A 25,697-nucleotide genomic window follows, 5' to 3' on the forward strand; every position below is an offset into this window, starting at 1 on the left:
TGGCGTTCTTCTTGCTTTGCGCGCTACGTTAGACCTGATTTTTATTGCTTTACTAATTCTGTTTCTCTCCATAGGCGGTGCACGGCCGGCGGTGTGGCTGTTGGGCCACTTTTATATTTTTTGGGCTGGCCAGAGAGCGGCGTATCGTCCGGGTGGAAGGCATCTCGCCTTTTGTTGCCTCGACGTGCATTGGAGAGGTATCAGAGGCAAGATTTGGCCGCAGGTTCTCCCGGAGGTAGTCGGCATCGCTCAAGTTGCAGTGTCTCCGGTGATTCTTCTCATACATGCCGGGGGCAATGATCTTTGTTCCTACCGGCTTGCAGAGCTCCTGACTACTATGAGGTCTGACGTGGATAAATTCCACGGCTTCTTTCCCGAGCTGGTCCTCATTTGGTCGGAAGTAATCCCCCGCGTTGCATGGCAGGGGGCTCGCGACGCGGCAGCGGTTGAGCGGTCACGCCGTACTTTGAACGCGAGAATGTCCCGTTTCATCCGCTTTAAGGGTGGTGTAGTCGTCAGACATAGGCAGCTGGAAGGGGACAACTCCAGCCTTATGTTGCCTGATGGCGTCCATTTGTCAGACATTGGCATCGATATTTTTTTATCAGGCCTTCAAGATGGCATTGAGCAGGCACTTCTTTTAATGGGTGGGGGTCGGAGCGCTGTCTAGGGACTTTGCTCCTCCGTGGCGGTCAGTTCTGGAATTGTGGTGTTCAAGCGAAGGCTGATTGCGCCGGGTGACCGGCCTGGCATTACGCCTCGTCTTGACAGCAGTATAAGTTGGTTGTATATTTGCACAAATTAATGTTAAAGCTGTGACCGACCTCAACCCAGCAAAAGATGAGAGTTTTTTATATGTTTGCACTTGATTATCTCTCCAATAAAGTTTACTTGTTTTACTACAAACGTGTGTTTTGTTCGGGCATGGGGGGTTGGTTTGGTTGTGGGGTCTCAGCAGTCTGACTTCTTCACAGAGGCGACACCAAACAGAAGGTGACGACGACCTCAGCAGAAGGAAGAAAAGAAACAGAAGGTGAAGAAGATCCCTGCAAAGAGAAGACACCAAAAACAAGGTGAGGACAACCTCCACAGAGAGAAGACACCATACAAAAAGTGAGGACAAGCTCTACAGAGAGAAGACACCAAATATATGCTGAAAACGACCCCACAGAGTGAAGACACTAAACACAAGGTGAGGACAACCTCCACAGAGAGAAGACACCAAACAAAAAGTGAGGACAAGCTCTACAGAGAGAAGACACCAAACATATGCTGAAAACGACCTCCACAGAGAGAAGACACCAAACCCAAGGTGAGGACAACCTCCACAGAGAGAAGACACCATACAAAAAGTGAGGACAAGCTCTACAGAGAGAAGACACCAAATATATGCTGAAAATGACCCCACAGAGAGAAGACACCAAAAACAAGGTGAGGACAACCTCCACAGAGAGAAGACACCAAACAAAAAGTGAGGACAAGCTCTACAGAGAGAAGACACCAAATATATGCTGAAAATGACCCCACAGAGAGAAGACACCAAAAACAAGGTGAGGACAACCTCCACAGAGAGAAGACACCAAACAAAAAGTGAGGACAAGCTCTACAGAGAGAAGACACCAAATATATGCTGAAAACGACCCCACAGAGTGAAGACAGCAAACACAAGGTGAGGACAACCTCCACAGAGAGAAGACACCATACAAAAAGTGAGGACAAGCTCTACAGAGAGAAGACACCAAACATATGCTGAAATTGACCTCCACAGAGAGAAGACAGCAAACACAAGGTGAGAGTGATTTCTTCACAGAGGCGACACCAAACAGAAGGTGACGATGACCTCTGCAGAGGGAAGACAACAAACAGAAAGTGAAGAAGATCCCTGCAAAGAGAAGACACCAAACACAAGGTGAGAACAACCTTTGAAAAGAGAAGAAACCAAACACAAGGTGGGGACGGCCTCCACAGCGAGAAGACAGCAAAAACAAAGTGAGGACAATTTCTACAGATAGAAGACAACACCAAACAGATGCTGAAGGCAACCTCCACATAGAGGAGACACTTAACACAAGGTAAGGATGACCTCCACAGAGAGAAGACAGTAAACACCAGGTGAGGACAACTTCTACAGATAGAAGACACCACCAAGCAGATGTGTCGCAGGCGGAGGGGAAACGCGCTCGCCACCCTCGGGTCCGGGGCTTCTGCTGCTGCTGCTTGGTGGCTCGATCGGTGAGCCGTACCCGGGGACTCGAGCAGCGCTCCTCGCCCGTGAGTGAAAAGAGGTGGTAGGTTTAGGGAGATTGTTCGCGACACCCACCCACGGGACGTGGTGATAATGGCATCACCGCTGCTGGTAACGGGGTTCCCGGGAAAGATGGTAGGGTGGAGCTGGGATGTTGTCCCCTCCGTGGGTAGGGGGGTTGGTGATCCCGGGACCCGGTGATGTAACGGGGAGGCTGGATGGCTGGGGTGCAGGGACTGCGCGGCGCGGTGCCGGATGGCACTGGTGTACTCACTCAGACAATCAGTGACAGAGTCTCTGGTAAACCAAAACGGCCGGATGGACGGGTCCCGCAGCCGGCTGCAGTGTTGTTGTTGTGCTCTCCCCGGACGGCTGATGGTGGCTGTCTTTCCCTGCACCTTTTAGAATGTTCTGACTCCTGTGGTTGCCCACCGGTAGTCTATAGGTGCCTATGCGTGCGTATAGGTGCCGTAGGAGCCCGTTTTGCCCGCAGGCGCTGGCCCTTGGATCTCTAGCCTGTGGCGGTGGCTGTATATCCTCACGGTGTGGACTGTTGCCTTCTGTCGGGACTTGGTTGTTGGGGAACCCTTGGGGTTCCTGTCACACTCGGATTTGACTATTGACGGCGGCTCCAAGCCTGGTCGGGGTCCGATGGCCCTGCCTGTGTGTGCTTAGCTTCACTCCGCTCCCCGGTTCGGTACCGGCGGGCCAACGCCCGACCCCGGTCCTTACGGCTTCGCAGAGTTCCACCAACTCCTGCAGACGGCCACCACCGTCTGCCAACCTTGCTGTCAGTGCCTGGGCTCCTACCCAGACACCTCAAGTGTTTACTCCTCTCACTTCCACCTCTAAAACTGATCTCACACTTTTCCCGCCTCCAGGCCTGTGAACTCCTCGGTGGGTGGAGCCAACCGCCTGGCTCCGCCCCACCTGTTGTGGACATCAGACCCTGGAGGGAGGCAACAAGGGTTTTTGTTTGACTGTTGTTACTGTCTAGGGTGGGGGGGGTGTATGTTGGTATGTATGTGACTACCTGGCTAGTCCAGGGCGTCACAGATGCTGAAGGCAACCTCCATATAGAGGAGACACCAAACACAAACACAAGGTGAGGAAAACATCACCAGAGAGAGAGGACAAGCTCTACAGAGATAAGACACAAAACAGATGCTGAAAATGACCTCCACAGAGAGAATACACCAAACATTAGGTGACTACACCAAACAGAAGGTGAAGAAGATCCCTGCAAACAGTAGACACCAAACACAAGGTGAGAACAACCTCTAAAGAGAGAAGACACCAAACACAAGGTGAGGATGACCTCCACAGAGAGAAAACACCAAGCACAAGGAGAGGACGACCGTCATATAGCGTAGAAAACAAACACAAGGTGAGAAGACCCCAAACGTAAGGTGAGATCAAACTCTGTAGAAATAAGACAGCAAACACAAGGTAAGGACAATTTCTGCAGAGAGAAGACACCAATCACAAGGTGAGGTTGACCTCTACAAAGAGAAGACACCAAACACAAGATGAAGACGTGAAGACGACCTCTACAAAGAGACGACACCAAACACAAGGTGAAAATGATCTCCACATAGAGAAGACACCAAACACAAGATGAAGACGTGAAGACGACCTCTACAAAGAGACGACACCAAACACAAGGTGAAAATGATCTCCACATAGAGAAGACACCAAACACAAGATGAAGACGTGAAGACGACCTCTACAGAGAGGAGACACCAAACACAAGGTGAAAATGATCTCCACATAGAGAAGACACCAAACACAAGATGAAGACGTGAAGACGACCTCTACAGAGAGGAGACACCAAACACAAGGTGACAAAGCCCTCTACAGAGAGAAGGTAGCAATACTGCTCTCATGCAACCTGGTGTTACAGTTCTTCACTGTGTTCAAGATGTCTGCTTGCTGTCAGTGGATGGTACACTATAGATTCTATACAGTCCTCCCGATAGAGCGCTGCACAGGTTCATCCAGACACAGAATACAAGGGTTCACATATTCTTGTCTCCACTGAAGATGTGATACTTCGTATCTGGGATTAGGTGGAGCACAGGTTCTCCTCTGCAGTATGGAGACATTGAGGACCCTTCAAAGCGTTTGTACTCAATTCTCTAGAGAATCCCGCATTACTGTGCTGCCCCATTATCTAACATGCACTATATGGAGAAAAGTATGTGCCCCCTCCACATACACCTCTAGAGGCTTCTCTGTCTCCCATCTACAGCCACAGTCATTAACACAGAGAAAAGTATGTGACCCCCCCCCACCCACACACATGCATCCACTTCTAGCAGCTTTTTTGATCCATGCTACATCCATAGACATCACTCCTTCACATCTACCCAGCTGACTCCTACACACACCAACGTTTGTATCAACCTGCTCACCTCCTCCTAATCAATACTCTCTTGTCAGACTGCATGTTCAAAGTCACTTTCAAAAAAAGGTAGGAAGATAATGCCCCCACCCAAGAACCTTTTCAACCCCCACCCAAGAACCAGTGGTGGAGCCGAGTAAACTTATGGAAATGTACATACATATGAAGTCATTGTCACCATCGCCCCTCACCTTCCTCCACCGGACATTGTATTATTTTGTCCTTGGTGAGATTCCACAGCAGATCCTGGTCCCAGCGCAGGCTTCTCCGGTGTTCTTTATAAGGTCGACTATATAGAGGTAAGGTCTTCATTCGGTAGGCGGTTTTCACCAACGCTTTGCTGTATGAGTGACTATCTGGCTTATCAAAGTCAGTAGGATAATCTGAGATCCATGCTCTCAGCAGAACATCCGTCACCTGGATGGGCTGTCTCAAGAAATAGTCTTCTTTGTAGACCATCTGGTCTGGAAAGTCCACTTTGATTTCTCGGCTTGACTCTCTGTCATTAGGGCTGCAAGTCCAACGTTTCTTAAATATTCCCACCAAGGGCCGAGAAAGGGAAGAGGCTAAAATGTCAATGTGGATGACCTGGTTCCTCTCACAGTGAAAGAAAACTACCAAAACTGGACTCTTGGAAATCTTCTCTGGTGGGTTGATGAAGTCAATGAAGGATGGCCAGTCAGAGGTCCGTGTCTGAGATATGACCATCTGCATCCAACAGCACTGAAAGTAGAAGAATAAGAATATTAAATTCCATACAGACATCACAAATAGCCAGCCTGCATAAAGAGCAAAACACCAGGCTGAAGGCTTGATATGGATGTCGATAAAAAGTAGAACATTAAGTTGAGGTCTCCTTATCAACTTGTATAAGTAAAACATCAGATGAAGGTGTTCTTATGGACATTGATAGGAAGAAGAAGGTAGAATGAAAGTTTCTTTATGGTACTTTTTAATATGTAAAACTTTAGATTGAGGTCTCCATATAGACCATAATAAAACCAAGAATGTAAGTTTGAGGTGTTCTTATGAACCTCATCAGGGTGAGATCTCCAAATGAAACAGAACAAGGAGAACATCAGATAAAGGTTTCCGTATGGACCTGGATTAAAAGGACATTAGGTCTCATTGTGGACCTTTATAAGAAGAACATTAGGTTAAGGTCACAATCTCGAGATGGAAAAGAAGAAGAAGAGAAGGCCACGATCTCAACATAACACTGGATCAATACTAAAACATCAGGTTAAAGAATAATGATGGTGATTGTACAATAAATCCCATAGATGACAATTTACTAAGAATGATAAATGATAAAATGTTGAGAATGATGGAGGAGAATATACTGAGAATGATGGAGGAGATTATACTGAGAATGATGGAGGAGAATATACTGAGAATGATGGAGGAGAATATACTGAGAATGATGGAGGAGAATATACTAACAATAGAAAAGGAGAAGATACTGAGAATGATGGAGGAGAATATACTAAAAATAGAAAAGGAGAAGATACTGAGAATGATGGAGTAGAATATACCAAGAATGACAGAGGAGAATATACTGAGAATGATGGAGGAGAATATACCAAGAATGACGGAGGAGAATATACTGAGAATGATGGAGAATATACCCAGAATGACGGAGGAGAATATACTGAGAATGACGGAGGAGAATATAGTGAGAATGATGGAGGAGAATATAGTGAGAATGATGGAGGAGTATATGCCAAGAATGATCGAGGAGAATATACCATAAATGATGGAGGAGAATATACTGAGAATAATGGAGGAGAATATACCAAGACTGATGGAGTAGAATATACCAAGAATGATGGAGGAGAATATACTGAGAATGATGGAGGAGAATATACTGAGAATGATGGAGGAGAATATACTGAGAATGACGGCGGAGAATATACCAAGAATGATGGAGGAGAATATACTGAGAATAGAAGAGGAGAATATACTGAGAATGATGGAGGAGAATATACTGAGAATGATGGAGGAGAATATACTGAGAATGATGGAGGAGAATATACTGAGAATGATGGAGGAGAATATACTGAGAATGATGGAGGAGAATATACTGAGAATGATGGAGGAGATTATACTGACAATTATGGAGGAGATTATACTGAGAATGATGGAGGAGAATGTACTGAGAATGATAGAGGAGAATATACTGAGAATGATGAAGGAAAATATATCAAGAATGACAGAGGAGAATATACTGAGAATGATGGAGGAGAATATACTGAGAATGATGAAGGAAAATATATCAAGAATGACAGAGGAGAATATACTGAGGATGATGGAGAAGAATATAATGAGAATGATGGAGGAGAATATACTGAGAATGATTGAGGAGAATATACTGAGAATGATGGCAGAGAATATACTGAGAATGATGGCGGAGATTATACCAAGAATGATGGAGGAGAATATACTGAGAATAGAAGAGGAAAATATACTGAGAATGATGGAGGAGAATATACCAAGAATGACAGAGGAGAATATACTAAGAATGATGGAGGAGATTATACTGAGAATGATGGAGGAGAATGTACTGAGGATGATGGAGAAGAATATACTGAGAATGATGGAGGAGAATATACCAAGAATGATGGAGGAGATCATACTGAGAATGATGGAGGAGAATATACTGAGGATGATGGAGGAGAATATACTGAGAATGATGGAGGAGAATATACTGAGGATGATGGAGGAGAATATACTGAGAATGATGGAGGAGAATATACTAAAAATAGAAAAGGAGAAGATACTGAGAAGTATGGAGTAGAATATACCAAGAATGAGAGAGGAGAATATACTGAGAATGATGGAGGAGATTATACTGAGAATGATGGAGGAGAATATACTGAGAATGATGGAGGAGAATATACTAAAAATAGAAAAGGAGAAGATACTGAGAATGATGGAGTAGAATATACCAAGAATGACAGAGGAGAATATACTGAGAATGATGGAGGAGAATATACCAAGAATGACGGAGGAGAATATACTGAGAATGATGGAGAATATACCCAGAATGACGGAGGAGAATATACGAGGAGAATATACTGAGAATGACGGAGGAGAATATAGTGAGAATGATGGAGGAGAATATAGTGAGAATGATGGAGGAGAATATACTGAGAATAGAAGAGGAGAAAATACCAAGAATGATCGAGGAGAATATACCATAAATGATGGAGGAGAATATACTGAGAATAATGGAGGAGAATATACCAAGACTGATGGAGTAGAATATACCAAGAATGATGGAGGAGAATATACTGAGAATGATGGAGGAGAATATACTGAGAATGATGGAGGAAAATATACTGAGAATGATGGAGGAGAATATACTGAGAATGATGGAGGAGAATATACTGAGAATGATGGAGGAGAATATACTGAGAATGATGGAGGAGAATATACTGAGAATGATGGAGGAGATTATACTGACACTTATGGAGGAGATTATACTGAGAATGATGGAGGAGAATGTACTGAGAATGATAGAGGAGAATATACTGAGAATGATGAAGGAAAATATATCAAGAATGACAGAGGAGAATATACTGAGACTGATGGAGGAGAATATACTGAGGATGATGGAGGAGAATATACTGAGAATTATGAAGGAAAATATATCAAGAATGACAGAGGAGAATATACTGAGACTGATGGAGGAGAATATACTGAGGATGATGGAGAAGAATATAATGAGAATGATGGAGGAGAATATACTGAGAATGATGGAGGAGAATATACTGAGAATGATGGCAGAGAATATACTGAGAATGATGGAGGAGAATATACTGAGAATGATGGCAGAGAATATACTGAGAATGATGGCGGAGATAATACCAAGAATGATGGAGGAGAATATACTGAGAATAGAAGAGGAAAATATACTGAGAATGATGGAGGAGAATATACCAAGAATGACAGAGGAGAATATACTAAGAATGATGGAGGAGATTATACTGAGAATGATGGAGGAGAATGTACTGAGGATGATGGAGAAGAATATACTGAGAATGATGGAGGAGAATATACCAAGAATGATGGAGGAGATCATACTAAGAATGATGGAGGAGAATATACTGAGGATGATGGAGAAGAATATACTGAGAATGACGGCGGAGAATATACCAAGAATGATGGAGGAGAATATACTGAGGATGATGGAGAAGAATATAATGAGAATGATGGAGGAGAATATACTGAGAATGATGGCGGAGAATATAGCAAGAATGATGGAGGAGAATATACTGAGAATAGCAGAGGAAAATATACTGAGAATGATGGAGGAGAATATACTGAGAATGATGAAGGAGAATATACCAAGAATGACGGAGGAGAATATACTGAGAATGACGGAGGAGAATATACTGAGAATGATGAAGGAGAATATACCAAGAATGACGGAGGAGAATATACTGAGAATGACGGAGGAGAATATACTGAGCATGATGGAGGAGAATATAGTGAGAATGATGGAGGAGTATATGCCAAGAATGATGGAGGAGAATATACTGTGAATGATGGAGGAGAATATACTGAGAATATAAGAGGAGAATATACCAAGACTGATGGAGTAGAATACATCAAGAATGACAGAGGAGAATATACTGAGAATAATGGAGGAGATTATACTGAGAATGATGGAGGAGAATGTACTGAGGATGATGGAGGAGAATATACCAAGAATGATGGAGGAGATTATACTGAGAATGATGGAGGAGATTATACTGAGAATGATGGAGGAGAATATACTGAGAATGATGGCGGAGAATATACCGAGAATGATGGAGGAGAATATACTGAGAATGATGGAGAAGAATATACTGAGAATGATGGCGGAGATTATACTGAGAATAGAAGAGGAGAATATACTGAGAATGATGGAGGAGATTATACTGAGAATGATGGAGGAGAATATACCAAGAATGACGGAGGAGAATATACTGAGAATGATGAAGGAGAATATACCAAGAATGACGGAGGAGAATATACGAGGAGAATATACTGAGAATGACGGAGGAGAATATAGTGAGAATGATGGAGGAGAATATAGTGAGAATGATGGAGGAGTATATGCCAAGAATGATGGAGGAGAATATACCATGAATGATGGAGGAGAATATACTGAGAATAATGGAGGAGAATATACCAAGACTGATGGAGTAGAATATACCAAGAATGATGGAGGAGAATATACTGAGAATGATGGAGGAGAATATACTGAGAATGACGGCGGAGAATATACCAAGAATGATGGAGGAGAATATACTGAGAATGATGGAGGAGAATATACTGAGAATGATGGAGGAGAGTATACTGAGAATGATGGAGGAGATTATACTGACAATTATGGAGGAGATTATACTGGGAATGATGGAGGAGAATATACTGAGAATGATGGAGGAGAATATACTGAGAATGATGGAGGAGATTATACTGAGAATGATGGAGGAGAATATACTGAGAATGATGGAGGAGAATATACTTACAATTATGGAGGAGATTATACTGAGAATGATGGAGGAGAATATACTGAGAATGATGGAGGAGAATATACTGAGAATGATGGAGGAGAATATATGGAGAATGATGGAGGAGATTATACTGACAATTATGGAGGAGATTATACTGGGAATGATGGAGGAGAATATACTGAGAATGATGGAGGAGAATATACTTACAATTATGGAGGAGATTATACTGAGAATGATGGAGGAGAATATACTGAGAATGATGGAGGAGAATATACTGAGAATGATGGAGGAGAATATACTGAGAATGATGGAGGAGAATATACTAAGGATGATAGAGAAGAATATACTGAGAATGATGGAGGAGAATATACTGAGAATGATGGAGGAGAGTATACTGCGAATGATGGAGGAGATTATACTGACAATTATGGAGGAGATTATACTGGGAATGATGGAGGAGAATATACTGAGAATGATGGAGGAGAATATACTTACAATTATGGAGGAGATTATACTGAGAATGATGGAGGAGAATATACTGAGAATGATGGAGGAGAATATACTGAGAATGATGGAGGAGAATATATGGAGAATGATGGAGGAGATTATACTGACAATTATGGAGGAGATTATACTGGGAATGATGGAGGAGAATATACTGAGAATGATGGAGGAGAATATACTTACAATTATGGAGGAGATTATACTGAGAATGATGGAGGAGAATATACCAAGAATGATGGAGGAGATTATACTGAGAATGATGGAGGAGAATATACTGAGAATGATGGAGGAGAATATACTGAGAATGATGGAGGAGAATATACTGAGGATGATAGAGAAGAATATACTGAGAATGATGGAGGAGAATATACTGAGAATGATGGAGGATAATATACTGAGAATGATGGAGGAGAATATACCAAGCATGATGGAGGAGAATATGCTGAGAATGATGGCGGAGAATATACCAAGAATGATGGAGGAGAATATATTGAGAATAATGAAGGAGAATATACGGAGAATGATGGAGGAGAATATACGGAGGATGATGGAGAAGAATATACTGAGAATAATGGAGGAGAATATACTGAGAATGATGGAGGAGAATATACTGAGAATGATGGAGGAGAATATACTGAGGATGATGGAGAAGAATATAATGAGAATGATGGAGGAGAATATACTGAGAATGATGGAGGTGAATATACTGAGAATGATGGCGGAGTATATACCAAGAATGATGGAGGAGAAAATACTGAGAATAGCAGAGGAAAATATACTGAGAATGATGGAGGAGAATATACTGAGAATGACGGAGGAGAATATACTGAGCATGATGGAGGAGAATATAGTGAGAATGATGGAGCAGTATATGCCAAGAATGATGGAGGAGAATATTCCAAGAATGACGGAGGAGAATATACTGAGAATGACGGAGGAGAATATACTGAGCATGATGGAGGAGAATATAGTGAGAATGATGGAGCAGTATATGCCAAGAATGATGGAGGAGAATATACTGAGAATATAAGAGGAGAATATACCAAGACTGATGGAGTAGAATACATCAAGAATGACAGAGGAGAATATACTGAGAATAATGGAGGAGATTATACTGAGAATGATGGAGGAGAATGTACGGAGGATGATGGAGGAGAATATACCAAGAATAATGGAGGAGATTATACTGAGAATGATAGAGGAGAATATACTGAGGATGATGGAGAAGAATATACTGAGAATGATGGCGGAGATTATACTGAGAATAGAAGAGGAGAATATACTGAGAATGATGGGGGAGATTATACTCAGAATGATGGAGGAGAATATTCCGAGAATGATGGAGGAGATTATACTCACAATTATGGAGGAGAATATACTGAGAATGATGGAGGAGAATATAATGAGAATGATGGAGGAGAATATACTGAGAATGATGGAGGAGAATATACTGAGAATGATGGAGGAGAATATACTGAGAATGATGGAGGAGAATATACCAAGCATGATGGAGGAGAATATGCTGAGAATGATGGCGGAGAATATACCAAGAATGATGGAGGAGAATATACTGAGAATAATGAAGGAGAATATACTGAGAATGATGGAGGAGAATATACCAAGACTGATGGAGGAGAATATACTGAGAATAATGAAGGAGAATATACTGAGAAAGATGGAGGAAAATATACTGAGAATGATGGAGAATATACCAAAAATGATGGAGGAGAATATACTGAGGATGATGGAGAAGAATATACTGAGAATGATGGAGCAGAATATACTGAGAATGATGGAGCAGAATATACTGAGAATGATGGAGGAGAATATACTGAGAATGAAAGAGGAGAATATACCAAGAATGATGGAGGAGAATATACCAAGAATGATGGAGGAGAATTTACTGAGAATGATGGAGGAGAATATACTGAGAATGATGGAGGAGAATATACTGAGAATGATGGAGGAGAATATACTGAGAATGATATCGGAGATTATACTGAGAATGATGGAGGAGAATATACTGACAATTATGGAGGAGATTATACTGGGAATGATGGAGGAGAATATACCAAGAATAATGGAGGAGATCATACTGAGAATGATGGAGGAGAATATACTGAGGATGATGGAGAAGAATATACTGAGAATGACGGCGGAGAATATACCAAGAATGATGGAGGAGAATATACTGAGGATGATGGAGAAGAATATAATGAGAATGATGGAGGAGAATATACTGAGAATGATGGAGGTGAATATACTGAGAATGATGGCGGAGAATATACCAAGAATGATGGAGGAGAAAATACTGAGAATAGCAGAGGAAAATATACTGAGAATGATGGAGAAGAATATACTGAGAATGATGAAGGAGAATATTCCAAGAATGACGGAGGAGAATATACTGAGAATGACGGAGGAGAATATACTGAGCATGATGGAGGAGAATATACTGAGAATATAAGAGGAGAATATACCAAGACTGATGGAGTAGAATACATCAAGAATGACAGAGGAGAATATACTGAGAATAATGGAGGAGATTATACTGAGAATGATCGAGGAGAATGTACGGAGGATGATGGAGGAGAATATACCAAGAATAATGGAGGAGATTATACTGAGAATGATAGAGGAGAATATACTGAGAATAGAAGAGGAGAATATACTGAGAATGATGGCGGAGATTATACTGAGAATAGAAGAGGAGAATATACTGAGAATGATGGGGGAGATTATACTCAGAATGATGGAGGAGAATATACCGAGAATGATGGAGGAGATTATACTCACAATTATGGAGGAGAATATACTGAGAATGATGGAGGAGAATATAATGAGAATGATGGAGGAGAATATACTGAGAATGATGGAGGAGACTATACTGAGAATGATGGAGGAGACTATACTGAGAATGATGGCGGAGAATATACCAAAAATGATGGTGGAGAATATACTGAGAATAGAAGAGGAGAATATACTGAGAATGATGGAGGAGAAAATACTGAGAATGATGGAGGAGAAAATACTGAGGATGATGGAAAAGAACATACTGAGAATGATGGAGGAGACTATACTGAGAATGATGGAGGAGACTATACTGAGAATGATGGAGGAGAATATACCAAGAAAGATGGAGGAGAATATACTGAGAATAGAAGAGGAAAATATACTGAGAATGATGAAGGAGAATATACTGAGAATGACGGAGGAGAATATAGTGAGAATGACGGAGGAGAATATACTGAGCATGATGGAGGAGAATATAGTGAGAATGATGGAGGAGAATATACTGAGAATGATGGAGGAGACTATACTGAGAATGATATAGGAGAATATACTGAGAATGACGGAGGAGAATATACCAAGAATGATGGAGGAGAATATACTGAGCATGATGGAGGAGAATATAGTGAGAATGATGGAGGAGTATATGCCAAGGATGATAGAGAAGAATATACTGAGAATGATGGAGGAGACTATACTGAGAATGATGGAGGAGAATATACTGAGAATGACGGAGGAGAATATAGCAAGAATGATGGAGGGGAATATACTGAGAATGATGGCGGAGAACATACCAAGAATGATGGAGGAGAATATACTGAGAATAGAAGAGGAGAAAATACTGAGAATAATGTAGGAGAATATACTGAGAATGATGGAGGAGAATATACTGAGAATGATGGAGGAGAATATACTGAGAATGATGGAGGAGAATATACTGAGAATAGAAGAGGAGAAAATACTGAGAATAATGGAGGAGAATATACTGAGAATGATGGAGGAGAATATACTGAGAATGATGGAGGAGAATATACTGAGAATAGAAGAGGAGAAAATACTGAGAATGATGGAGGAGATTATACTGAGAATAGAAGAGGAGAATATACTGAGAATGATGGGGGAGATAATACTGAGAATTGTGGAGGAGAATATACCAAGACTGATGGAGTAGAATATACCAAGACTGATGGAGTAGAATATACTGAGAATGATGGAGGAGAATATACTGAGAATGATGAAGGAGAATATACAAAGAATGACGGAGGAGAATATACTGAGAATGATGGAGGAGAATATACTGAGGATGATGGAGAAGAATATACTGAGAATGATGAAGGAGAATATACAAAGAATGATGGAGGAGACTATACTGAGAATGATGGAGGAGACTATACTGAGAATGATGGAGGAGAATATACCAAGACTGATGGAGTAGAATATACTGAGAATGATGAAGGAGAATATACAAAGAATGATGGAGGAGAATATACTGAGAATGATGGAGGAGACTATACTGAGAATGATGGAGGAGACTATACTGAGAATGATGGAGGAGAATATACCAAGAATGATGGAGGAAAATATACTGAGAATGATGGAGGAGACTATACTGAGAATGATGGAGGAGTATATGCCAAGGATGATGGAGGAGAATATACCGTGAATGATGGAGGAGAATATACCGTGAATGATGGAGGAGAATATACCGTGAATGATGGAGGAGAATATACTGAGAATGATGGAGGAGAATATACTGAGAATGAAGGAGGAGAATATACTGAGAATATAAGAGGAGAATATGCAAAGACTGATGGAGGAGAATACATCAAGAATGATGGAGGAGAATATACTGAGAATCATGAAGGAGAATATGCCAAGAATGACAGAGGAGAATATACCAAGAATGATGGAGGAGAATATACGGAGAATGATGTAGGAGATTATACTGAGAATGATGGAGGAGAATGTACTGAGGATGATGGAGAAGAATATACTGAGAATAGAAGAGGAGAATATACTGAGAATAGAAGAGGAGAATATACTGAGAATGATGGAGGAGAATATACTGAGAATAGAAGAGGAGAATATACTGAGAATAGAAGAGGAGAATATACCGAGAATGACGGAGAAGAATATACTGAGGATGATGGAGGAGAATATACTGAGATTGATGGAGGAGAATATACTGAGGATGATGGAGGAGAATATACTGAGAGTGATGGAGGAGAATATACCAAGAATGATGGAGGAGAATATACTGAGAATATAAGAGGAGAATATACAAAGTCTGATGGAGTAGAATATACTGAGAATCATGAAGGAGACTATACCAAGAATGATGGAGGAGAATATACTGAGAATGATGTAGGATATTATACTGAGAATGATGGAGGAGAATATACTGAGAATGATGGAGGAGATTATACTGAGAATGATGGAGGAGAATATACTGAGGATGATGGAGAAGAATATACTGAGAATGATGGAGGAGATTATACTGAGAATGATGGAGGAGAATATACCGAGAATGACGGAGAAGAATATACTGAGAATGATGGAGGAGAATATACTGAGAATGATGGAGGAGAATATACTGAGAATGATGGAGGAGAATATACTGAGAATGATGGAGGAGAATATACTGAGAATGATGGAGGAGAATATACTGAGAATGATGGAGGAGAATATACCGAGAATGACGGAGAAGAATATACTGAGAATGATGGAGGAGAATATACTGAGAATGATGGAGGAGAATATACTGAGAATGATGGAGGAGAATATACTGAGAATGATGGAGGAGAATATACTGAGAATGATGGAGGAGATTATACTGAGAATGATGGAGGAGAATATACTGAGGATGATGGAGAAGAATATACTGAGAATGATGGGGGAGAATATACTGAGAATGATGGAGGAGATTATACTGAGAATGATGGAGGAGAATATACTGAGGATGATAGAGAAGAATATACTGAGAATGATGGAGGAGACTATACTGAGAATTATGGAGGAGAATATACTGAGAATGACGGAGGAGAATATACCAAGAATGATGGAGGATAATGTACTGAGAACGATGGCGGAGAATATACCAAGAATGATGGAGGAGAATATACTGAGAATAGAAGAGGAGAATATACTGAGAATGATGGAGGAGATTATACTGAGAATGATGGAGGAGAATATACCGAGAATGACGGAGGAGAATATACTGAGAATGATGGAGGAGATTATACTGAGAATAGAAGAGGAGAATATACTGAGAATGATGGGGGAGATTAAACTGAGAATTGTGGAGGAGAATATACCGAGATTGACAGAGAATGATATACTGAGAATGATGGAGTAGAATATACCAAGAATGATGGAGGAGAATATACTGAGAATGATGGAGGAGAATATACTGACAATGATGGAGGAGAATATACTGAGAATGATGGAGGAGACTATACTGAGAATGATGGAGGAGACTATACTGAGAATGATGGAGGAGACTATACTGAGAATGATGGAGGAGATTATGCTGAGAATGATGGAGGAGAATATACTGAGAATGATGGAGGAGATTATACTGAGAATGATGGAGGAGATTATACCGAGAATGACGGAGAAGAATATACTGAGAAGGATGGAGGAGAATATAGTGAGAATGATGAAGGAGTATATGCCAAGACTGATGGAGTAGAATATACCAAGAATGATGGCGGAGAATATACTGAGAATAGAAGAGGACAATATACTGAGAATGATGGAGGAGAATATACTGACAATTATGGAGGAGATTATACTGAGAATGATGGAGGAGAATATACTGAGAATGATGGAGGAGACTATACTGAGAATGATGGAGGAGAATATACTGAGAATGATGGAGAAGAATATACTGAGAATGATGGAGGAGATTATACTGAGACTGATGGAGGAGAATATACTGAGAATGATGGAGGAGAATATATTGATAATGATGGAGGATAATATACTGAGAATGATGGCGGAGAATATACCAAGAATGATGGAGGAGAATATACTGAGAATAGAAGAGGAAAATATACTGAGAATGATGGAGGAGAATATACTGAGAATGATGGAGGAGAATATACTGAGAATGATGGAGGAGAATATACTGAGAATGATGGAGGAGAATATACTGAGAATAGAAGAGGAGAATATACTGAGAATGATGGAGGAGATTATACTGACAATTATGGAGGAGATTATACTGAGAATGATGGAGGAGATTATACTGACAATTATGAAGGAGGGTATACTGAGAATGATGGAGGAGAATATACTGAGAATGATGGAGGAGAATATATTGAGAATGATGGAGGAGAATATACTGAGAATGATGGAGGAGAATATACTGAGAATGATGGAGGAGAATATACTGAGAATGATGGAGGAGATTATACTGAGAATGATGGAGGAGAATATATTGAGAATGATGGAGGAGAAAATACTGAGAATGATGGCGGAGAATATACTGAGAATGATGGAGGAGAATATACTGAGAATAGAAGAGGAAAATATACTGAGAATGATGGAGGAGAATATACTGAGAATGATGGAGGAGAATATACTGAGAATGATGGAGGAGAATATACTGAGAATGATGGAGGAGAATATACTGAGAATGATGGAGGAGAATATACTGAGAATAGAAGAGGAAAATATACTGAGAATGATGGAGGAGAATATACTGAGAATGATGGAGGAGAATATACTGAGAATGATGGAGGAGAATATACTGAGAATGATGGAGGAGAATATACTGAGAATGATGGCGGAGAATATACTGAGAATGATGGAGGAGAATATACTGAGAATAGAAGAGGAAAATATACTGAGAATGATGGAGGAGAATATACTGAGAATGATGGAGGAGAATATACTGAGAATGATGGAGGAGAATATACTGAGAATGATGGAGGAGAATATACTGAGAATAGAAGAGGAGAATATACTGAGAATGATGGAGGAGATTATACTGACAATTATGGAAGAGATTATACTGAGAATGATGGAGGAGGTTATACTGACAATTATGGAGGAGGGTATACTGAGAATGATGGAGGAGAATATACTGAGAATGATGGAGGAGAATATATTGAGAATGATGGAGTAGAATATATCAAGAATGATGGAGGAGACTATACTGAGAATGATGGAGGAGACTATACTGAGAGTGATGGAGGAGATTATGCTGAGAATAATGGAGGAGAATATACTGAGGATGATGGAGAAGAATATACTGAGAATGATGGAGGAGAATGTACTGAGAATGATGGAGGAGATTATACTGACAATTATGGAGGAGATTATACTGAGAATGATGGAGGAGAATATAACGAGAATGACGGAGAAGAATATACTGAGAATGATGGAGGAGAATATAGTGAGAATGATGAAGGAGTATATGCCAAGACTGATGGAGGAGAATATACCGTGAATGATGGAGGAGAATATACAGAGAATATAAGAGGAAAATATACCAAGACTGATGGATTAGAATATACTGAGAATGACGGAGGAGAATATACTGAGAATGATGGAGGATAATATACTGAGAATGATGGAGGAGAATATACTGAGAATGATGGAGGAGAATATACTGAGAATAGAAGGGGAGAATATACTGAGAATGATGGAGGAGAATATACTGAGAGTGATGGAGGAGATTATGCTGAGAATAATGGAGGAGAATATACTGAGGATGATGGAGAAGAATATACTGAGAATGATGGAGGAGAATATACTGAGAATGATAGAGGAGAATGTACTGAGAATGATGGAGGAGATTATACTGACAATTATGGAGGAGATTATACTGAGAATGATGGAGGAGAATATAACGAGAATGACGGAGAAGAATATACTGAGAATGATGGAGGAGAATATAGTGAGAATGATGAAGGAGTATATGCCAAGACTGATGGAGGAGAATATACCGTGAATGATGGAGGAGAATATACAGAGAATATAAGAGGAAAATATACCAAGACTGATGGATTAGAATATACTGAGAATGACGGAGGAGAATATACTGAGAATGATGGAGGAGAATATACTGAGAATGACGGAGGAGAATATACTGAGAATGATGGAGGAGAATATACTGAGAATGATGGAGGAAAATATACTGAGAATGATGGAGGAGAATATACTGAGAATGATGGAGGAGAATATAGTGAGAATGATGGAGGAGAATATACTGAGAATGATGGAGGAGAATATACTGAGAATGATGGGGGAGATTATAGTGAGAATGATGGAGTAGAATATACTGAGAATGATGGGGGAGATTATACTGAGAATGATGGAGAAGATTATACTGAGAATGATGAAGGAGAATATACTGAGAATGATGGAAGAGGAAAATATACTGAGAATAGAAGAGGATAATATACTGAGAATGATGGAGGAGAGTATACTGAGAATGATGGAGGAGAATATACTGACAATTATGGAGGAGATTATACTGGGAATGATGGAGGATAATATACTGAGAATGATGGAGGAGAGTATACGGAGAATGATGGAAGAGATTATACTGACAATTATGGAGGAGATTATACTGGGAATGATGGAGGAGAATATACTGAGAATGATGGAGGAGAATATACTGACAATTATGGAGGAGATTATACTGAGAATGATGGAGGAGATTATACTGACAATTATGGAGGAGAATATACTGAGAATGATGGAGGAGAATATACTGAGAATGATGGAGGAGAATATACTGAGAATGATGGAGGAGAATATACTGAGAATGATGGAGGAGAATATACTGAGAATGATGGAGGAGAATATACTGACAATTATGGAGGAGAATATACTGAGAATGATGGAGGAGAATATACTGAGAATGATGGAGGAGAATATACTGAGAATGATAGAGGAGAATATACTGACAATTATGGAGGAGAATATACTGAGAATGATGGAGGAGAATATAATGAGAATGATGGAGGAGAATATACTGAGTATAGAAGAGGAGAATATTCTGAGAATGATGGAGGATATTATACTGACAATTATAGAAGAGAATATAGTGAGAATGATGGAGGAGAATATACCAAGAATGATGAAGGAAAATATACCAAGAATGACAGAGGAGAATATACTGAGACTGATGGAGGAGAATATACTGAGAATGATGGCAGAGAATATACTGAGAATGATGGCAGAGAATATACTGAGAATGATGGAGGACAATATACTGAGAATGATGGAGGAGATTATACTGAGAATGATGAAGGAGAATATACCAAGAATGATGGAGGAGAATATACTGAGAATAGAAGAGGAAAATATACTGAGAATGATGGAGGAGAATGTACTGAGAATGATGAAGGAGAATATACCAAGAATGATGGAGGAGAATATACTGAGAATGATGAAGGAGAAAATACCAAGAATGACGGAGGAGAATATACTGAGAATGATGGAGGAGAATATAGTGACAATGATGGAGGAGTATATGCCAAGAATGATGGAGGAGAATATACCGTGAATGATGGAGTAGAATATACTGAGAATCATGAAGGAGAATATATGTGTCGCCCTGGGCAAGCCAGGGGACACAGGTCACAACACCACCACACCCCACACTCCAGGTAGGCACATCTGCTAACCAGAAATCCTTGTTGCCTTCCTCCAGGAGTCTGATGATGCACACCAGGGGGTGGGCCAGGCGGTTGGCTCCGCCCACCAAGGAGCTCACAACTCTGGAGGCAGGAAGTGTCAGGCAGTCAGCTCAGGGACGAGCTAAAGTAAACAACGAAGTGAAAGTGAGGAGGGAAAGAGGAGTAAAGGAGGAAAGCAAGTGAGGTGACAAGAAGGAAGGAAAGCCTGAGAGCCCAGCTTTGTGTAGGGCCAGATCAGCAAGGTCAGCGACGGCGGTGACTGTCCGGAGGGGGACCGTTTGGAAGTTCCTGGAAGGACCCCGTTGGCTGTGTGCCCGGTGGTCTGGAGCAGTGTTCCGAAAGACAGTCAGCACCAGGGCAGGGGCCTCTCGGACCCCGGCAAGGCTAGGAGTCGCCAAATTTGCCGAATCCGTCAGTGAAGGGGACGTAGATTCCCCCAACAACCAAGTCCCGATTGAAGGCAACAGTCCAACCTGTACAACAGAGGCACCGCCACCGCCAGGGCACCAGTCTCTGAGGGCCAGCGCCTGCGGGCAAAGTGTAGTGCTCCTCCGGCCCAGCTTGAAGCCGGGGAGCGGGTTACCGGTGGGGACCCATCGCAACCATCCGTACATACAGGTGCAAGGAAGAGGGACATCACCGTCACCTACCGGGGAAGCAAAGCAGCCGTCTGTGGGACCGTCCTACCAGCCGTTTGGTTTACCGTACAAACTGTGTCCAAGTCTCAGGCTGAGTGAGTACCACAGTGCCGCAAGGCACAGCGCTGCCCCCGCGTCCCTGCGCCCACCAAGCCCTGCACCTCCCAAGCCATCACCGGGCCCCGGGATCACCAACCCCTACCCACGGAGGGGCAACACAACACCTGGCTGCTCCCCATCACCATCCCCGGGATCCCCGCATTGAGCAGCGGTGGTGCTACACATCACCACAACCGTGGGTAGCGTCACGGACATTATCCCAACATCCCAAAACCCCCCTTTCACTCACGGGCGAGGAGTGTCGCTCGAGAAACCCCGGGATCCGGCCCACCGCTCGAGCCACCACTGAGCAGCTGCCGGACCCGAGCAGAAGGGGTGAGCGCGGTGTGCTGACACCCTCCTCCCCGCCCGCGACAACTTGGCGTCACGAACAGGATCTTACCGCTCTGCCGTCTGGTAGAGGTGCGCCTTGTTACCGCCGGAGGTATCCGGCAGAAAAATTTCAGAAGCCGCCATCTTTGGCGCGAAAAGTTCCCGCTCGAGCGTCTTCTCGAGCAGTAGAGGCGCGAAGGCCAAAACCCCGCCCCGAGAGAGGAGGGGCCGGAAAGAGCTAAGGGGGACGCGATGGCGGCTGGCCGCATGTGAGCGCGGCTGTGGAAGCAGGGACGCCAGGACCCTGCGGCCATTGACTGGTTCCTGGAAGAGGCCGCTGTTAAAGATGCTGAGTCCGACCAACAACACCGTGGTCCCCGCGCCCGGCATGGCGGCGTGGGTGGAAGTCCGGACCGCCCAGCTAAGCAGCCGTCTGCAGGTCCGCGTGCAGCTCCTCCTGGAGGAGTGGGAGGCCGACATGGTGGAAGTGGTGGCTGCTATGCGGAGATGCGAGGTGGAGGAAGATTTGGAGGAACGGGTAAGAGACCCACGTCCCTGTATTCCCGAGGGATCGGCCGCTGCGGCTGAGGGGCCCGGCCTACACCCGTTCACCCTGCTGCCTCTCCCGCTACCCGCGTTAGCTGCTGCTGCCCCGCCACTAGGCCCGCTACCACCACCACCGGTAGCGGTACCTTGCCAATCCGCCCCGGCGGACCGACCTGCAGCAGAAGCTCATGACCACCCTGAACCGCTTCTATGGAAGAAGCCAAAGGCTGAGCCCGTCAGCAAAGATGCACCGGAGGCACGGCGGGGATGCAGCTGCCAGGAGGCAGAGGAGGCCATGTCACAGCGGGGTCCCTTATTACTGAAGGTGCCGGACGTAGCCGACACGGAGGAACTCTGGCTGGGTCCGTCCCCCGCACACGCTGAACCGGAGCAAACAGAAAGTACTCCCGGCTGGGAGCGGCGGCAACAGCAGCTGCGCAGGGAGATCGATGCCCGAGAGGGGTGTAGAGCGGATGTGCATGCCCGCATGAATATGGAAGAAGATCGCCTGCAGCGAGCTACCATTGGGGTCCAGAGCGGTGCACCGTGTGAAGGTGGCACTAGAGCCCCACGAGTGAGAATGGACTGCTGAGCCGCAAAAGGCAGCGGAGTGCCGCTGCACAGTCCCCGTTGGGACCACCACTTTGTTGCTTGTTTGAAAAAGTTTGAAAAGTTTTGAAAGATGATATGAAAAGATGATGACCGAAGAAGTTCACCTGATTCACCGTGTGATTTGCAACCGGCTGGAGCCGGCACCGTTGTCCCCGTGGGGACCGTTTAAAAATGCATGGGAACTATCCATGGACAAGCCCGTGAACTTTGCAGGGCAACCACAAACGTTAGTGGCTTGTAAATATGTTGGTTACCGTTACCGTTTTCCGCAGGCCGCCTCCGGAGAGGCAGGTTGGAGGGAGGGCCCTGAGCAGAGCAGGCCAGGGCCCAGCCACCAAAGGAACCGGTGGCTACCCTCTGGAGGGAAGGACAGATCCCGCTCGGGTACCGTGTGCTGGACTGTGGGTCAAGGGGTGCTGCCTGGGTTTTAGGGGCAGCATCAGGGCCAGGTTACTTGGGTGGGAGAGAGCGGAAACCGTGACCGTATACCGTTGAAACGTTAAAAGTAAAATGTGCCTCCCGTCTTGGGAAGAAGTTATAAAAAAATGTCATTTATTGTTTGTTTAACCCTGTTATCCCCTTTTTACAGAAAAATAAAACCGGTGTAGGACGGCAGCCCGCGGACGGTCTGCATTTTGCTAAGGGGGAATGTGTCGCCCTGGGCAAGCCAGGGGACACAGGTCACAACACCACCACACCCCACACTCCAGGTAGGCACATCTGCTAACCAGAAATCCTTGTTGCCTTCCTCCAGGAGTCTGATGATGCACACCAGGGGGTGGGCCAGGCGGTTGGCTCCGCCCACCAAGGAGCTCACAACTCTGGAGGCAGGAAGTGTCAGGCAGTCAGCTCAGGGACGAGCTAAAGTAAACAACGAAGTGAAAGTTTGGAGGGAAAGAGGAGTAAAGGAGGAAAGCAAGTGAGGTGACAAGAAGGAAGGAAAGCCTGAGAGCCCAGCTTTGTGTAGGGCCAGATCAGCAAGGTCAGCGACGGTGGTGACTGTCCGGAGGGGGACCGTTTGGAAGTTCCTGGAAGGACCCCGTTGGCTGTGTGCCCGGTGGTCTGGAGCAGTGTTCCGAAAGACAGTCAGCACCAGGGCAGGGGCCTCTGGGACCCCGGCAAGGCTAGGAGTCGCCAAATTTGCCGAATCCGTCAGTGAAGGGGACGTAGATTCCCCCAACAACCAAGTCCCGATTGAAGGCAACAGTCCAACCTGTACAACAGAGGCACCGCCACCGCCAGGGCACCAGTCTCTGAGGGCCAGCGCCTGCGGGCAAAGTGTAGTGCTCCTCCGGCCCAGCTTGAAGCCGGGGAGCGGGTTACCGGTGGGGACCCATCGCAACCATCCGTACATACAGGTGCAAGGAAGAGGGACATCACCGTCACCTACCGGGGAAGCAAAGCAGCCGTCTGTGGGACCGTCCTACCAGCCGTTTGGTTTACCGTACAAACTGTGTCCAAGTCTCAGGCTGAGTGAGTACCACAGTGCCGCAAGGCACAGCGCTGCCACCGCGTCCCTGCGCCCACCAAGCCCTGCACCTCCCAAGCCATCACCGGGCCCCGGGATCACCAACCCCTACCCACGGAGGGGCAACACAACACCTGGCTGCTCCCCATCACCATCCCCGGGATCCCCGCATTGAGCAGCGGTGGTGCTACACATCACCACAACCGTGGGTGGCGTCACGGACATTATCCCAACATCCCAAAACCCCCCTTTCACTCACGGGCGAGGAGTGTCGCTCGAGAAACCCCGGGATCCGGCCCACCGCTCGAACCACCACTGAGCAGCTGCCGGACCCGAGCAGAAGGGGTGAGCGCGGTGTGCTGACACCCTCCTCCCCGCCCGCGACATATACAGAGAATATAAGAGGAGAATATACCAAGAATGACGGAGGAGAATATACTGAGAATAGAAGGGGAGAATATACTGAGAATGACGGAGGAGAATATACTGAGAATGATGGAGGAGAATATACTGAGAATGATGGAGGAGAATATACTGAGAATAGAAGGGGAGAATATACTGAGAATGACGGAGGAGAATATACTGAGAATGATGGAGGGAAATATACTGAGAATGATGGAGGAGAATATACTGAGAATAGAAGGGGAGAATATACTGAGAATGACGGAGGAGAATATACTGAGAATGATGGAGGGAAATATACTGAGAATAATGGAGGAGAATATACTGAGAATGATGGAGGAGAATGTACTGATAATAATGGAGGAGAATATACTGAGAATGATGGAGGAGAATGTACTGATAATAATGGAGGAGAACATACTGAGAATGATGGAGGAGAATATACTAAAAATAGAAGGGGAGAATATACTGAGAATGATGGAGGAGAATATACTGAG

The 25,697-nt window shown here is 43.6% G+C and overlaps 1 protein-coding gene across 1 annotated transcript in view; it reads right to left on the reverse strand.

Moving 5' to 3' along the window:
* The window catches only part of LOC142290097 (protein sel-1 homolog 3-like), a 172,029-nt gene that overhangs the window by 126,076 nt on the left and 20,256 nt on the right, over positions 1-25,697 (reverse strand). Inside the window, exon 3 of the mRNA XM_075334031.1 lies at positions 4,841-5,372. Within this exon, the coding sequence (XP_075190146.1) occupies positions 4,841-5,372 (532 nt within the window). The remainder of the gene's footprint in view (positions 1-4,840; positions 5,373-25,697) is intronic.

This window comes from Anomaloglossus baeobatrachus, chromosome 2 (assembly GCF_048569485.1).
Source record: "Anomaloglossus baeobatrachus isolate aAnoBae1 chromosome 2, aAnoBae1.hap1, whole genome shotgun sequence".
Lineage (NCBI taxonomy): Eukaryota > Metazoa > Chordata > Amphibia > Anura > Aromobatidae > Anomaloglossus > Anomaloglossus baeobatrachus.